We start from the raw sequence: 17,736 nt of genomic DNA, 5'->3' as shown, positions 1-17,736 counted from the left end.
GTGCAACTGCATGTAAAAGCAGCACATTTCATACATTGTTTCTGCCTAGTTGGCAATTTAACAAACTCTCATGATTCTTAGCCCTTCTATCCTGTACTGACTAAAAAATGAATTAAAGTTAGGTAACAACCACATATATTTTTAAAGAATCATGTGTACTTTTGACTTGTTTGTGAAAAGGCTGAGACTGCTTTTGCTCTGTGGCAACTACTTTCAGTTTAGCAAGAGTTGGCAGAGAACTATGGGAGAACACAACTAAAAATACTACTATATTGTTTTACCGACCATTATGATCCATGTGAGAAAAGTATTGTTGATTATTAAGTACTACTAGCACAGAATTTAGGATGCAGTTCTAAGCCTGCTTAGTAGGGAATAAGTCCCATTGAGCTCAGTGGGTTTTATTTCTGAGCATACATGCTTAGGATTGCACCATAAGGCACTTATGCTGCAAGAACTAATTTAAGAACAGGTAAGGGAAGATCACACACAGATCAGTCTTTCTTTGAAGTTCTCTACTGTGACTGCTCCACCCAAAGAAGCTGGTGTTTTTTAAACTGAACTAGAGCTTGCCTCCTTGGGAATGGAGGCTGCTGTACTTCAAAGATTATTCTAGTTATGTAAGTAGTGTGTTTACTACTGTGGATTTCAGCAATCAACCTGACACCTTACAAATGTGTCTAATTTTGCTTACTTTGATTCACATGAACACAAACCTCAAACCTTAATGCTATGGAACTTTTCTATCAGAGGGTTAAATAAACTAATATAACGAACACCTAGGATACTGAGGTTGCAGGTCCTCTATGTACCTACCCTAGCATTACAGCCCTCGAACAGCAGTAAACAGCATGAGAAATGTTTGTGTTTTTATTCCATTTAATTTTTTAAGAGTAATTTTTTTTATCTTGCTATTTGATGTGTTCAAATTGGGTTGTTGCTAAACAGACTGGTGTGTTGTTTTTTTCTAGCTGAGCTGGGAGATTACAACCTTTCAGAGAACTTCCCAGGCTACCTCTCAGACTACTCATTCATCCCTGGCCAGCCACAAGACTTTGAAAAAGAAGTATCCAAACTACATCAACAGCATTTGTAAGGGTTAATGTAAAGCATAAATCATTGAAGTTACAATCTAGAAAACTGTGTGACCTCACTTTATCCAGTAGGTGTTTGGACAGCTGCTGTCATGCCATTCTTCCCACCCCCAACCCCCCAAAAACCCTCCCATGTTCAAAGGATGTAAAAAGCACTTTATGATTTTGCATTAGGCTTATTTGGAGAAAAAAGTATTATGTGTGTAGGTAGATCTTGGCAGCATGTAAGTTAGTTCTCTGGGTTATACCCATTACTGCTTGTTTATCTTATTCAGTTCTTTTAAAGAAATGGCTCTTTAAAATCCTCCAGGTACTGCTGCAGGGAGAAGTAGTCATATATTTTTTATAGTTTTAGTATTGAATAGGTATTTATCCTAGAATGCCTGCTATCAATGTGTATTAAATGAGGCATCTGAAAAGTACGCTGGTACAATAGTGCTTGTGTTTTGAATTCTGCCGTTTCATTCTCCTGAAGTAGACCTGCTGTTGCAGATTTGGCTAATTGGATAATTGAGGGACAACATTTAATGAGTTCCTTTTTCTTCTATTATTATGAATTAATATGTAATTATTATTATGAACTAATATGTAAAATGCGTTTGGAATGTAATCACTGTATGCATTTTGAGTTCTTTGTATTTTGCCTGTTTTTCTCATTTTAGAGGTTTGTCTCCTGCTGAGGCAGAATTTTGCTATCTCAACACAGCACGAACCTTAGAACTCTATGGTGTTGAATTGCACTATGCAAGGGTAAGTTTTCACAAATGAGTACTGACTGTAGAAGAAAATAACTCATGACATTGTATGAATATCTTCACCTTCTATAAAACTGATTGTTAAATGTATGTATACAGTATGGTCCAAGTCAGCTCAGAACAGTAAAATAATGTTGAAAACAAAATTTTGCACATTGTAAAAATGCTCAAACTCAGTAGCAGCAAATGAAGTTTAAAAAAAAGGTAAAACAAAAAGAAGAGTCAGTAACAAACAACTAAGTCTATTTAACCTAAAGCCAGGTGAAACACAATATCAAAATGGTAATAAAAATATTTCAGATGAATTTGTTAGGTGAAACTGTTCCACAGACATGGAGCCATCATGGAAACAGCTTTACCACTTGTTACGCTCCTCAGCTCTGTTGAAATAGACCCACAGAAGAGTCTCTGTCAGTGATCTTAATGGGACAACATGTTGTTCAGCTTGTAAGGTCCCAGATCATTTAGACATTTAGATCCAGAACAAGTCCATTTGATTTTTTAAAGAAGCATACTGGAAACAAATGTAGATATTGGAAAACATGAGTAATATGATGGCCGGGGTATGTTTTTATTAATAGAGTATGAATAAAAACCAGTCAGTGGCTTTTTGGACCAGTTACAGTTCAGAGGCTTTCAAAAGCAGCCTGACATAGAATGCAGATCATTTCTCTTCATAGGGAGAGGCACTTTGAGTTGCAGGTGCTTCTTAAAAATGCAACGGTTACCGGATCTCAATATGTCTGCAGGTAGTGAAACTGATTTTTAGAGGAAGTTTGCCTTATTCAGAACAAACCATAACTTCTATGGTTTGTTCTGAAGAACACTAATGCTGAAGAAGAACACTTCACTAATACTTTCACCTGATCTAATACTTTAATTTATTAAAGCCCCCATCCAGCCCATCCCTAGTTCCAGGTCCTGTTCAACATATCCACCATCATATCTGATTAATTTGAAAAGTCATGGAAGAACTGGAGACCGTTATCATGCTGTGGATGCCTCACTCCAAATCTCCAAATGACTGTCAGCAGTTTCATGTATATGTTAAAAAAACTGAGGGGTCAAAATGAAATGTTTTGCCATCCTGTAATATAGTTGCCATTAGCCAGAGCGGAATGATCCAGCACTGCCTTCTGAAATCTAAGTAGGCAAAGAACTAGCAGAGCAAGATGCCTCCAGCTTGGTTAGGCAATTCTGAAGAATACTATGGTTGATAGTATCAGAAAGCTAGATTGATCTTGAAGAATCACTATCTTGTGCTCCTTCTGTTTTTCTCTTAATGTATCAGTCAGAGTGACCAAGGCAGTTTCTGTGCCAAGACCAGGAAAAAATACCAGATAGTAGAGTCCAAAATAAAGTGATTTATTTGTAATAAGAATATCACACTAAAGAACGTAAACCTATCAATTTCCCTTCTAGTTGATGAAACCATGGACAGGCTGGTTATCAAATAACTGTGTTAAATATGTAATAACATCTGATCAAAGTATGGATCTGTCTTTGCCAGCTTTAAGCATATCTGGTGGTTGTATCCACTAATCAAGACCTTTTGGGTAAAAATAGTCATGGAAGTAACTATGCAGCTGCTATAGATTGCCTTTTAACCCATAGGCACTCTTACTAGGTTTATTGGGAGATGAAATTCTTTTAGCACATAGGACTCCTCTCATTCTTGATTTTTTGACAGTGGCCAGATTTTCAATAGTTTTTTTAAAAATCCAATCCTATTACAATCAGGGTTTAGACTGAAACAGTATGGCATGTACTGCAATTGTCACATATAACAGAACTAGCCCATTTGAGAGGCAATAGGCAGAAAGTTCTTCATTATTTTTAGAAATTGGCAGACTTTTCTTGATTTTTGTAATCAATCAGTGGGTGTAACAATTGATTTTTATAACTGTTTTATAACTAAAGAATGAAGTAGCAGGTTGGAGCAGTTGCGAAACCAGTGCTTCCTTACTCAGGGCTCTTAACACACGCCAGAGGCTCACCTGCAAGACATCTTACAGCCTTACTTGCAAGATTAACACATGTAAGCAATTGGTAGATATATGTGTTCATCTTTTTTTCCTTTTTTTGTAGGATCAAAGTAACAATGAAATTATGATTGGAGTAATGTCGGGAGGCTTACTAATTTATAAGAACAGGGTACGAATTAACACCTTTCTATGGTAAGGATCCATTTAAGGAAAACTGCTTTGTGGCTGTTGCAAGTGTTCATCATTAAAATAGCACATTCTGATATATCTTTTGATTATACCTGTTAGTTCTATTTTAAAAAGTGATTGAGTACTCGTTTATTTTCTTCAGAATTGTCATATGACTTTAATATAATTTATAGATGATGATTGTCTGTCTTACTTTTATCCCATCCTTCCTCCAAGGAGCTTGTAGTTTTGCACCCTGTTACCCACATAACAAACCTGTACATGAATTTAGGTGGTGAAAGAGTGACTGGTCCAAGTCTGCCCATTAAATTTTATGACAAAGTAGAATATTGAAATCAGATTTTCCTGGCATCCGTCAAGCATTCGTGATGACTACACCACAAAGACATCTTTTGATCCAAAAAAGCATGGGCAGCCTTTGTTTGTGCATTGCGGATATCTTGTCATACATTCTCACTATGGCTCCTTTTTACATTGACACCTCACTCCCCAAAAGCAGCTCTTGAAGGCATACAGAATGGAAACTGTAATTGGTAGTATAAAATAAAATAGAATAAATTAACCCCCTTCCCTTGTGTAAGCAGAAGTGCCTTTGCTTCTTGGGTCCCTCCTTGGATCCAAGTCAGTTAATTTGTCACACATTCAGCAGAGAGAATACATTTTTCTGCCACCAGGATATTGTTGAATGGAAAATGTTAATTTCTATTGGAAATTCATGGGAAACCTACTTCATTATTTTAAAAGATGTGTATTAATACATTGCTGCATCCATTAAAACGTTCATTTAAAACAGAGCCTTTTTATTACCTCACAAAGTTTATTTTACATCTTTTGAACATTTATCTTGATTCTTTTCACTGTTTGAAAACATTATATTTAGTAATTGCATATTTTTAGATAACTTAATGCTCATGACCCTGGGTGTGATGGACAGGAGGAAAATACCTACTCAGATATTTCATCCCTATACCTATGGGAGTGCTGCTCCAGCATCCAGTCACCTTTCAGAGAAGAGAAGGACTACTGGAGGAAACACAGCAGGAGTCGGTTTTTGGTCTGTCCCATCAAGAGAGCAAACAGTTTGAAGGGTTGCTCAGCTTGGTAGCATAGCAAAATGGTTTAACTCTACCTGAGTGTATATAGCATTCTTCTGCTGTTGAACAGACTTTGTACCATTTAATCTGACTCTTGGAAAGGGCAGGCTGGTGTTCACGGAACTGTGTTTGTGTGAAAGGATCCAACCTAATGGCTAGTCAGTGAAAGCCTGTTTGTACCTGTGAGCATTTATGAGAATTCAGACCACACACTGACTCATAACTGGCTTATATTTATGTTCTTCAGCCAGGTTTCTTCTTTTATAGCCTGGAGACCTGGGTTTCTGATTTGGTTTTTAAAACCAACCTGTAAATAAATAAATCTTACCATTCCCGCTTCAGTGATCGCTGATATTCTTCTTGCTCACCACAAAACTTACCGCATGGCAGTGACCCAAACCCAGGGCCGGAGCGCCAAGGGGGCGGGGGATACGTCGTGCACCGGGCGCACGCCTGAGGAGGTGGAAAATCACCCCCAGGCTCTCCCCCTTTTCCCCGCCCCCCCATGGCGCCCCCCGCAGCACACACCCCTGCCCCCCTTCCCACACTTACCTACGTTCCTTTTATTTTTTTAGTACTTTTTGAGGCTGAAAAAAGCGGCCTATTTACAGTTCAGGCTAAAAACTGCCTGAGGAACTACAGTTCCCAGGAGACCTTGGGCTCACAAGGTCTCCTGAGAAGTATTGTTCATCAGGCAGTTTTTTCCCTGAACTGTGAAGATGCCGCTATTTTCAGCCTCAAAAAATACTAGAAATAGAAAAGGAACATAGGTAAGTGTGGGAAGGGGGGCGGGGGGTGTTTGACACGGGGGAGGCATGGCAAGGCGGAAAAAACACACTGCGCACCAGGCTTGATTGGCCCAGCTATGCCTCTGCCCAAAACCTTTACACTTGCTACCCTAAGAACAATTTGTAACTAAGAAGAAGGCTTGCATGTCAAAGCAAATCTGGTTCACCAAAATGGCAAGAAGCTGTGTGGAGCCACTCACTTGGTAGAAATGGCCAGTCACAAATGATAGGGTCACTTTTACAGCCTGCAGCAATAACTGGGTTTTTTGTATACTTTTTTGTATACAACGTGCTTGCTGCAGTTGACACTATAGGGTACATCTTTGTTTTAGAGTGCTTCTTAGCCTTTGTCAGATAAATGCCAGGCCTTGCCCCACCACACATTTTCAACCAGGCAAAGCCTAATAGTAGTTACAGGAAAGATCATTGTTCTCCATGGAATGAGAAATAAATGTCCACATTCTTGGTCACCCACATGAATCTGAATAACTCTGGCATTACTTACTAGTTCCTAACACCTACAATCCAGCAAGCCATAATTTAACTACACGAACAGTTGTGCTATATGAAGACTGTTAGGGTTTTTTCTCCACATTTCATTATTATAAAGAAAAGTAGGCTTTCATAAATTAAAAAATGTTACAAGTTTAATTTTAAGAAATTAGATGTTCGCATGCAATTCCAATTTTATTTTAAAATTGTGTTTTTTAAAAAAATGATTACCTACCTGCCCTAGTGCAGAAATACTTTCCATACACAAACTATTTAGGAACTCTCCTAAATATGTAAAAATGGTTCTTTACCTACTTTTTCTGTAATTAATGATAATGGGAACTTAAAATTTTGGGAATTGGATGAAATTTTCTTAAAATCATCTTTCTTGTAAACTATAATCTGTAACCTATAAAACTATCTATATTAACAACAACAACAACAAAGAAAGAACCTTTATTGGCATAACAACATTATATACACAGATCCACTTAACCAAGTAGAGGGAAGCTAATATAAATGTGCAGGTAGAGAAGGCTGATGTTCAGGATTTGCTCCTAAAGCGCTGTTTTATATACACATCCAAAAATTTGGTATCAATGCAAAAAAAATTTGCATCACTACTGGGGCTGTCCAACAGAAAGGTAATCTTTTGCAAGTCAGATGCATACTCTTTTTTGAGTAGCAGAGGTGACAAGTATTTGACTCTGGGTCCTGTGTAAAGTGGACAATAAAGTAAAATATGATCTATAGAGTCTACACAGTTCCTGTTGCATATGCATAGCCTTGGGTGGTAAGGGGTTTTAGTGAATCTCCCTGTCGATACGGCTGATGGAAGGGCATTGCAACGGGCCAACATCATTGCTCTACAGAGCCTGGGCACGGTTATCTGGTGCAGGTATTGAGCCCCCTTATTACCAGTGTAGGTGATACCTAGAGCTAAAGGAGAGCAAGTCCTTTTCGAGTAGGATCTGATGTTCCTGGTCAAACAGCCTTCTCCTCAGAAGCTGGAAAGTCTCTTTAGATGGTAGCATGGCCAGATAATCCAAAGAATAGCCTAATTTGTTAATTTTTGTTTCTATAATGCCCCACCATTCCGAGTGACAAGAAGTCTTGAGGGCTTTATATGAAAAGGAGGCTGCATCGCGGTTGAAACAGATGCGCAGCCAATATTTGAGCGTGGCAAGCCGTGCTCTTGTCTCTAAGAGATGTTGCCCAGTTTCGAGGCACAGGGTGGCGTAAGGCACGCAGTGAGGCATGCCCAAAAGTTTAAATAAAAAGCGAGATTGTACTCGCTCAGCTGTGTTGGACCAGGAGCCTATCCAAAGTGGGACTCCATATAATAATTGCTGGGCCACCTTGGTGTTAAAGACTTTTAATGCTGCAGGCACAAATTGATGGCCCTTGTTATAGAAAAAGCGTAAGATTGCTGATACACTGACCATGGAGTTTGTAACAGCATGGTCTCTGTGGCTGGCCCAACCCCCTCTATAATGGAGGTGCACTCCTAAATATTTAAAGCATTTGACCTGTTCCAACTATCTATATTTATATTTAATTATATTTACTGTACTATATTTATTGTACTATATTTATTGTACTATCTCAAAGCCATAACCAAAAAATAAAAACAAATAAAACAATACAGTCATAATATCTAAATCCTTAAATATCCATTAAAAGATTTAAATATGTAACAAGCATTTAAAACACAGGGTTTAAAGCTAGAGGAAGCAGTATTAACAATATTTCTGTAATAGAAGAGTGAGTCAGGGTAGACCAGTGAGTTATTCATCAACAAAACATACAAGAGAGGATTTTGACTGAATGTTTATAACCCCGACCACAAACCTTTTTTGCCAATTGTAGTGTTGCCCATTTATTTCTATCTGCAAGTAATATAACCAGTTTATTCTGGCCTGACCTCTCTGGGCATTGTGATAAAATATTCTCAAGATATTTTCCATGATGAAAATTTTGGGCACCAAAGAATACATGAGCAATCCTCAATGGACCTAGGGTTGCAAGAGCAGACTCGCTCATTATATGGAGTCTTATTATAACAATCTCGCTGCCAAGCGTAAATTGGTACGGTAAATACTCTGACCTGTCCATTCTTTTTATAATCCTGAATTTTGTCATATAAGCTATATTAACACAGTTCTTGCTTTAGGAGCATTTCCCATTTCCGAGATTTTAAAAACGTTATTACAAAAAAGAGCTAAAGAGAATGGTGTGCTGTGGGTTGCCAAAGGGAATAGAATTAAAGTGGTGTGCTGGTCTCCAGCATTGCTAGTCAATGATCTCGAGACAGACAGCTCCTGTACAGAGAAGAGGGGTGGCTGTTTGTGGAGCGCTATATTGCTCTGACATCCTTGGTTCCTCCTTTTTGCACCTTCTCCAATGTTCAGTTTTGACTTTTTCTCCTCAGCTTAAAAGCAGCAGAAGAAAATAGTTACATAAACAAACTTCTACAGTTTCTTATCTAGAAATTTTGAGACTGGTACCTGTGTCCTGCATTAAAAAACCTTAATAGCTCATTTTCTGTTATCTAGCAAACCTTTTTATCTTTAAAAAACTGAATTTAATTTTCTGGAGATTTTGTCTGATGGGGAGCATGTTTTATGCTTCATTTGCAAAGATGCAGCTAGCTTCCAGATATTTAGCTCTCACCGGTATTCCAAAAACCATTTCTGTGTAGCAAAAAAACTAGTATGATAGCGCTTGCAGAGTCTTACTTGCTCAGTAGTGCTCATGGACCAGCGAAGATTAGAAAGCACTGGAGTTTTAAGAAATCATTAGTGGTTACACCCAAGTGTGCAATCTCATTAAATTGCCAATGTGTTGCTGATGTAATCATTTGAATGGGGTGTTGTAGCACAGGTGTAACTTGATTACTTACAACATAGTCCAATCAATGTGTATGTCATTTCACAGAGAAACAAGCAAGACAGGTTCCTGCACCGCAGTTTACAATCTAAAATTTAATTCGGGGGAAGGGAGAAAAGAGATAAGGATAAACAGACAAAGAACACATTTTGTTCAGTTGCTTAATTTTAATCAGTGATGTCTATGAGGTAAAGCCTATGGCTTCACAGAAAAATTAAGGTTCAAAGGAGAAAGAGAGAAGCAGTATTCTGTAGATATCTGTAGAGGGTTTCCAGAAAGTTCACAGCAGGCTTGAAGAAGGAGGAGGAGGAGGAGGAGTTTGGATTTATATCCCCCCTTTCTCTCCTATAGGAGACTCAAAGGGGCTTACAATCTCCTTGCCCTTCCCCCGTCACAACAAACACCCTGTGAGGTAGGTGGGGCTGAGAGAGCCCCGAGAAGCTGTGACTAGCCCAAGGTCACCCAGCTGGCATGTGTGGGAGTGTACAGGCTAATCTGAATTCCCCAGATAACTCTCCACAGCTCAGGCAGCAGAGCTGGGAATCAAACCCGGTTCCTCCAGATTAGATACACAAGCTCTTAACCTCCTACACCACTGCTGCTCCTGATTATGGGGGCAGTGTCACAGAGAGTTTAAAAGTAAGGACAAGAAATTTATGCTGGATAGTGGTGCAAACAGGAAGCCAGAGTATTGAAAAGGAGGCCACTCATGTGGTCTGAATGATGAGAGGGAAATGATGTATAGTGCTCATTTTGTATAGGGATGAAAGAGTTGAGGTGTGACAATGGGTAACTGGAATGGAGAAGAATACAGTAGTGAATGCAGGGCATTACTGTAAGCTGAAGTAAGCTGAAGTTTTCACCAAGAGAACAGAGAGGAAGAAACACATTTTTGCAGTGGTGTATAGGGAAAAGTCTTGTGGTGAAAAACTAAATATCCAGAATGAAGAAGAATCCAAGTAAATTCAGATTCTCATTCTTACTAAACAGTGTTATAATGATGCCAGTGAATATGGGAAGAACATGAAGGGAGGAGGGTTCAGGATTAAAAATCAGGACATACTGAGTAGAGCTTGAAAATCAGGCGCTTTGAAACAAGAGTTTGGATAGAGAAAGAAACCTGTTCTCTAGATTTGAGTCTGCTGCTGTTAACCATTATACCACACTGGCTCTCAAAACAAATGACAAATGAAAGAAGGCAAAACCAAGAAGATGGGTTGAGGGAATTGTGGGGGTGGGTGAGTGGGGAGAATGTTGATGTAACTACAGGAAGGAAGGAAAGGGAAAGGTTAACTATGTGATGGAGGGGAGAGCATTGGGAATACCAAGTTGAAGAGAGGGTTGGGCGGGTGACAAAGAAGAAGAAAAAAATCATTTTTATATCCCGCTTTTTTCTACCTTTCAAGGAGGCACAAAGTGGCTTACAATCGCCTTCCCATCCCCTCCCAACCACAGACACTTTGTGAGATAGGTTGGGCTGAGAAAGTTCTAAGAGAACTGTGACTAGTCCAAGGTCACCCAACAGGCCTCACGTGGAGGAATGGAGAAACAAACCCAATTCACCACATTAGAGTCCACTGCTCATGTGGAGGAGTGGGGAATCAAATCCAGTTCTTCAGATTTTGAGTCTACTCCTCTTAACCACTACACCACGCTATACAATGAAATTTAGAAACTGACCTTGGCAATGACCCAAAATGGCACTAGAAGGATTTGGAAATGGGAAGTTGATACTGCCACTGCATTGTTCAGGATCTGGCTGTTTCTGTATTTGAAAAGCCATGGGGAGAATGCAAGATCTGAAGCCACCATGCTACAGTGTATCCAGATCAAGGCCTCATGGCAATTTTTAAAGAACTAGAACTGCTAAAAAAAATGGTGTTGACAAGTACAGGGTGAATCAGTCATATTTAGTTTGGCTCTAGGTGAGATGAATGATATGTATGAAGAGACCACCAAGTTGAAGAACAGTGAGAGTAGCAGAGAGGAGAAGGTGCCAGGTTTCAGTTAGACAAGTAGGTGTGGAGATGAAGAAATGAAAAGAATGTGGGAAGTGATTACCAGTCTTTTATTTCTGCTTGATGTAGAATTTATCTCACGTGTTAACGATCCTTGAGATAATTGGTTTAGAATGGGGCCTAAGTTTACAGAGACTTGCGCTTACAGACATTCAATCTCTCTCTCTCTCTCTCTCTCTCTCTCTCTCTCTCTCTCTCCAGCCTCAACTTCTAAATTGTATTTGCTGAAGCTGTATAATTCTATATGTGTCTCGGATAGAACAAGCGTGAATTACAAATGCCATAGAGCAAGTGCCTATAAACTGAAATGTGATTTCATTGAGATGAAAGGGGAAGCCTGTTTTAAATTCATGTTATCATTGAATTAATTAATCTGAGATAATTAGTTTTTAATCTTTGTATGAATTTATAAATATATAATCAGCTCTAATAAATGCATTAATACATGCAATGTAAATAGGGTAAATTATCACACTGAAATATTAAGTAGAGCAGTATTTCAGAGCTGTCAACTTTGAGGAGTGCTAAACATCTTGAACTATGGAATCTTGAGCAAGCATAATGAAAGGGTGACATTGCTTTCTGTCTTGTACAACTGAAGAAAGAGACTATTCCCCATCGATCAGTTTTTCATCTGGTAGAAATTAATAAAAGCTTGCTTTTATATATTACAGTTTGGGCACCAGAGATTGACCCTGTTCTGTGTTCCTTCATAATATATGGCAGTGGTGGCGAACCTTTGGCACTCCAGATGTTATGGACTACAATTCCCATTAGCCCCTGCCAGCATGGCCAATTGACCATGCTGGCAGGGGCTGATGGGAATTGTAGTCCATAACATCTGGAGTGCCAAAGGTTCACCACCATGGATATATGGTAACCCCCCCCCCCTTGCTTTTGATACAGATGCACCAAAGTTTGATATATGCCAACTTTATTCTAGGCCCTCTTTTCTAAATTTGTGGGTATGCCTCTGTCACATGGAAGCTGTGACATAAGACCATACGAAAGATAACAACATAAATGACCTGGTAGGAATTCCAGTGATTATGGGAGAAACATCGCACAGAAAAGATCCTGTCAGCCCTGTATTTTTATTTTGTTTATTTTTTAATGACATTTTTATCCTGCCCTTTCTCCAGAGAGTTTTGGGTGGCACACATGAATTTCCCTTGCAATGTTATCCTTGCAAGAATCCTAAGGGGCATGTGAGAGTGAGAGAAACGACTGGTGTAAGGTCACCCAGTGACTTCCATGGCAGAGTGAGGATCTGAACCTGGGAGTTCCAGGTTTTGAGAAAGTGGGTAGGGTTCTGATTGGCCATTGATAATTTGATTGAATGAGCAAATTTGAAAAAACGCTGTGATGGCAGCTTTTGCCAAAGCAAAGGAACTTAACTGTGCCACTGAAGTTAAGCCATGGCAGTGATATTGTGGCAGGTACCACATCCTGTAGAAGCCATTTTATAACTATGCCCACCACTTTGTGTCCAAATTTCAAAGATTCCCACAGGCTAAAAAATCCGTGTGTGTGTGTGTCTGTCCATATTAGAGGCTTACTTACTTGAAATGTTGGTTGCAGAGTTTTCTGATCTTCCCTAGATCTACTGTTTCTTGCAGAGCTTGGTCAGTAACCTATCCTTCCTCAGCAGCACAGTAAATAAGATCATAATGACCCTCATGTGCTTATATTAACTATTATGATCCCCAGTCATTTTGTTGTCCACAGAAAGTTACATCAGGGAAATGGCAACATTACACAGTGGTGAGGATAGCGTCACAGGGCCAGTGAAAGTTGTTGGGCAGCACATTTTTCCAGATTTTCTCAGCCCTAATATTGTAGCCAAGTGAGTAGAAGTAGTACAAGCATAGAAATATGTCAAACAAATCAGTAAATGTGGAGAAAAGGAAAGCCTTTTAAAAAGTGCATTCTCCTGTATCTTTGTTAATACCCAGCCGAAGCCCGTATTTTAAAAAGTTGAAATAGAGAAGTTCGTAAGATGTAATGACAAAAAGCAACAAAAGCACAACCCAAATTAGTAACTTTTGGGGCAATAGCCAGATGTTCAGTATTTGCACATTCGAAAAAGGAGACATGGGTTCAATTAACTCTCTTGTTGCTTTCTTCTGTATTATCTCTTCTAGTGTCTGTCTAGCCACACTTACAGAATTCTTTGATGACTCAGGATTGCTGGCCTTTTCTGTATAGTAGTATATCTTTCACTCCTACTTTATGTGTTATGAGCTTTCACCTTGGTTCCTTGCTCCTTCCCCCCCGCTCTCTTGTGTATTAGTTGCATGGGTGTTAGAGAACACAACATGCGGCATCATGATCTGTGACCTGCTTCTGTTTACACATCCCTGATGCTGTACCAAGCTTCTCTATTGTTGCATTGTGCTAGCATAGCAGGATTATTGTTGGCTGGCACAATGTTGCTAGTCATTTCAGTTGTAATAGTGCTGCTAGCCAGAAGCTGCACTGTTCTAGGCTAGGGACCTTTCTTGCATGTGAATTTCCAGCTTACAAGATGTGTAGCCTAGAATAAGAGTACTATAAAATGATTATTGCATGAATAGGATTAGCTGCTCCCGTTGGAACCAGTCCAGTGCCAGTTCCGTGGCATGTTTATTTTTGTTTCCTTAGTTCCTAAAACATTTATTATCCCACCTTTCATTGTGGTTCGAGGCAGTTTACTGATTAGTCTCAGAAGGAAAAAAATCCCATTGTTCCTTTGCCTGAATATACGTTTATCACTATTCTGCAGTCCAGATTCAAGCTTGAATTTAGTTGTTTCCGTACACTCTTAATGTGAAAGATCTTAAGCCTGACATATTTTTCATCATGTTTCCTCCAAAGAACTCTTAAGAAGCATAAGAACATAAGAACATAAGAACTAGCCTGCTGGATCAGACCAGAGTCCATCTAGTCCAGCATTCTTCTACTCGCAGTGGCCCACCAGGTGCCTTTGGGAGCTCACATGCAGGATGTGAAAGCAATGGCCTGCTGCTGCTGCTGCTCCTGAGCACCTGGTCTGCTAAGGCATTTGCAATCTGAGATCAAGGAGGATCAAGATTGGTAGCCATAGATTGACTTCTCCTCCATAAATCTGTCCAAGCCCTTTTTAAAGCTATCCAGGTTAGTGGCCATCACCACCTCCTGTGGCAGCATATTCCAAACACCAATCACACGTTGCGTGAAGAAGTGTTTCCTTTTATTAGTCCTAATTCTTCCCCCCAGCATTTTCAATGTATGCCCCTGGTTCTAGTATTGTGAGAAAGAGAGAAAAAATTTCTCTCTGTCAACATTTTCTACCCCATGCATAATTTTATAGAATTCAATCATATCCCCCCTCAGACGTCTCCTCTCCAAACTAAAGAGTCCCAAACGCTGCAGCCTCTCCTCATAAGGAAGGTGCTCCAATCCTTCAATCATCCTCGTTGCCCTTCTCTGCACTTTTTCTATCTGTTCGATATCCTTTTTGAGATGTGGCGACCAGAACTGAACACAGTACTCCAAGTGCGGTCGCACCACTGCTTTATATAAGGGCATGACAATCCTTGCAGTTTTATTATCAACTCCTTTCCTAATTATCCCCAGCATAGAGTTTGCCTTTTTCACAGCTGCCATGCATTGAGTTGACATTCCCATGGAACTATCAACTAAGACGCCCAAATCCCTTTCCTGGTTTGTGACTGATAGCACTGACCCCTGTAGCGTGTATGTGAAGTTTGGATTTTTTGCCCCTATGTGCATCACTTTACATTTTGCTACATTGAACTGCATTTGCCATTTCTTAGCCCACTCACCTAATTTATCAAGGTCTGCTTGGAGCTCTTCGCAATCCTTTGTGGTTCTCACCACCCTACATAATTTGGTATCATCTGCAAACTTGGCCACCACGCTACCCACCCAGCATTCTCCCCTCCTCTCTTTCTCCCTCATAACACCTTGATTCTGAGAGTGCTGAATGACCTTCACAACTGAGTGGGCATTTGAACCATTTCTTCTCAGTTCTAATCCAATGCTAACCACTGTACCACACTGGCTGTTCATAGGAACTTTAGTTCACTATTGGTTTGCTAGCAAAGTCTAATATCGGTATTTGATCCCTCCCCACCCTCATTTCTCTGGAAGGTACTTCTTGTGAGGCACAAGAATCTGTAGCGAAAGAGGAGTTGGGAATGCCTCATGGATGACACTTTGGATAACAGCCCTTATGTTAAAGGAGCCGCATGGCATAGTGGTTAAATGCTTGCACTGCCACTCACAGTCAGGAGTTCGAGCCCCCTGTGGGTCAGATATCCTGGCACCTGGCTCATGGTCAACTCAGCCATCCATCCATTTCTTGGTCAGTAAATGAGTACCTAGTCATAGCTAGGGGGTAAAGAATAGCCGGGGACAGCAATGGCAAACTACCCCACAAAAGCAGTTTGCCTATAAAATCACTGCTTGCAGTGATACCCCAGGGATGGATATTACTGAAGGGGAAACTTTACCTTTTTTTTACCTTATGTTAAGATAAATCTGTAAGAGTAATAGTTTCCTAGGTTAGCTAGCACTAGATTATCCTCTCTGGGTTGTCAGAAGAAAAAAGCAGATGTACTACAAGAATAGAAGTTAATCTGTGGTGAGGCTGGGATGTTGAGCTAGGGTTTTCCCCTCTGAACACCAAAAAAGGCACTATTTCTGGTTGCTAAATATGTATGTCACACCTGTCCAGATTTTTTACATGTATGACAGATTATATGTATCAAGAAACATTATAGCATTTTGTGTTTTTTTATTTCACTTAGGTTGAAGATTGTAAAAATTTCTTTTAAATGCAAGCAGTTTTTTATTCAACTTAGAAAAGAATTGGTGAGTACCAGTCTGAATCATTTGCCATTTCCTCTAACTTTGCAGAATTCCCTCAGATTGTGAGTGGCTGTTGTCATGCAACTACCATGCCATCACAGGGACTGAAATATTATTTTACCAACATGTAGTAATTTTTATGAACATCCTTAAATGTTACAAGATTTTGACTTGCATTTATCTTGGCTGAGATGCACGCTTCTGAATCGGTAGGTTGAAAACCTATTGCAGTCTACTTAGTGTGTGTGCTGTCTCCATGCAGTGTGCCTTGTAGTTCTTGTGGAGCTGTAGCAAAAATAAAAATGCTGGACACCTTTTTGATCTTGATTGTTGCTTCAAAAGAAGATAGTGTCTAAGATCTGTTTGTATTGCTGATGTTAATTTAAAGTATGCTAGGAATCATTCAGTAAACAGTACTAATTATTTGCAGGTGTACAATCGTGACCTTTTTTAAACCATGCTTTCCAACACACAGGTTATGTGCTTAGAATGGAAAAATTGTATGTACCTTGTAGGCAGATTGTAATATTGGAGAGAAAGCGTACCTCAGTGTTTGCGTGTAAAGCTCACAATCCGTTCTGTGGGAAGACATTAAAGCTCAAGAGGTCTAGCCAGTGCTCTGCATTGATTAATTATGTGCCTTGAAAAACCTTGAATCCTCTCTGACATACTGGTTGATATCTGGGGATGCTGTGCAAGGGATCCTGTAGACAGGCTGATATGAAAATATTCTCCAAACATTTTTATAAAAAACAAGGATGCAAAAAAAATTTCTTAAAGGGATTTTTTTCCTTGCTATATTCACTGAGAGTTCTTTTGAGCTGGTTAGTGAAAAGAATTAACTCTGCATAACAGCCTCAAATATATTTCATGAACAGGAGACTAATTCTGTCAAATAAAATGTACAACTTTTCCTTGTAGCACGAATCTAGAGAAACATTACTGGGATTCAACATGGTGAATTATCGAGCATGTAAAAATTTATGGAAAGCTTGTGTAGAACATCACACCTTCTTCCGGTTAGACAGACCACTGCCACCTCAGAAGAATTTTTTTGCACATTATTTTACTTTGGGTTCAAAGTACCGGTACTGGTAAGTTTGGGCTATATGGTATATCGATGCTACTGTGGAGGTTATTAACATAATAGTAAATATAAGGTGCTCCCAATTTTGAATATGCCCAAGTGAAGTCCATGATGCTGAAAAAGTTCTGTTAAAGTTCAATACTGAAGAGAGTTCTATGGATTCAGCAGCCTTCATTCAGGTATAGGTACACATTGGAGAGAAGTATCTCAATGTCATTCTCTTTCTTGGAGAGATGGTTGGGGAAGACAGCACAAGAGGACTGGAGACTGTAGCTTGTATTCTACTGCACTGGGCAGCAAAGTTTAAAGCTTTTCTCCAGCCAAGGAGCCTTTCCCCAGCTTATCATAAGTCAGGAGAAAGCTAGGCATATAGGCATCTAGTAAAATATAATTCTTTGCATCATTTGAAACTCCTCATTCCGAAGATAACTGTGGTCAGATAATTGCACAGAGAAATTAAATGGCAAAATGTTTCACAGCCCAATTCTATG

General features: G+C 39.5%; 1 protein-coding gene across 1 annotated transcript in view; it reads left to right on the top strand.

The window, feature by feature from the left end:
- The window catches only part of PTPN4 (protein tyrosine phosphatase non-receptor type 4), a 150,197-nt gene that overhangs the window by 85,176 nt on the left and 47,285 nt on the right, over positions 1-17,736 (top strand). Inside the window, exons 8-12 of the mRNA XM_048484509.1 lie at positions 972-1,092; positions 1,757-1,844; positions 3,938-4,026; positions 16,098-16,161; positions 17,080-17,252. Coding sequence (XP_048340466.1) covers positions 972-1,092; positions 1,757-1,844; positions 3,938-4,026; positions 16,098-16,161; positions 17,080-17,252 — 535 coding nt within the window. The remainder of the gene's footprint in view (positions 1-971; positions 1,093-1,756; positions 1,845-3,937; positions 4,027-16,097; positions 16,162-17,079; positions 17,253-17,736) is intronic.

Source organism: Sphaerodactylus townsendi, linkage group LG02 (assembly GCF_021028975.2).
Source record: "Sphaerodactylus townsendi isolate TG3544 linkage group LG02, MPM_Stown_v2.3, whole genome shotgun sequence".
NCBI lineage: Eukaryota > Metazoa > Chordata > Lepidosauria > Squamata > Sphaerodactylidae > Sphaerodactylus > Sphaerodactylus townsendi.
The sequence above is the reverse complement of the archived record's forward strand: the minus strand, read 5'-3'. Positions and strand labels throughout refer to the sequence as shown.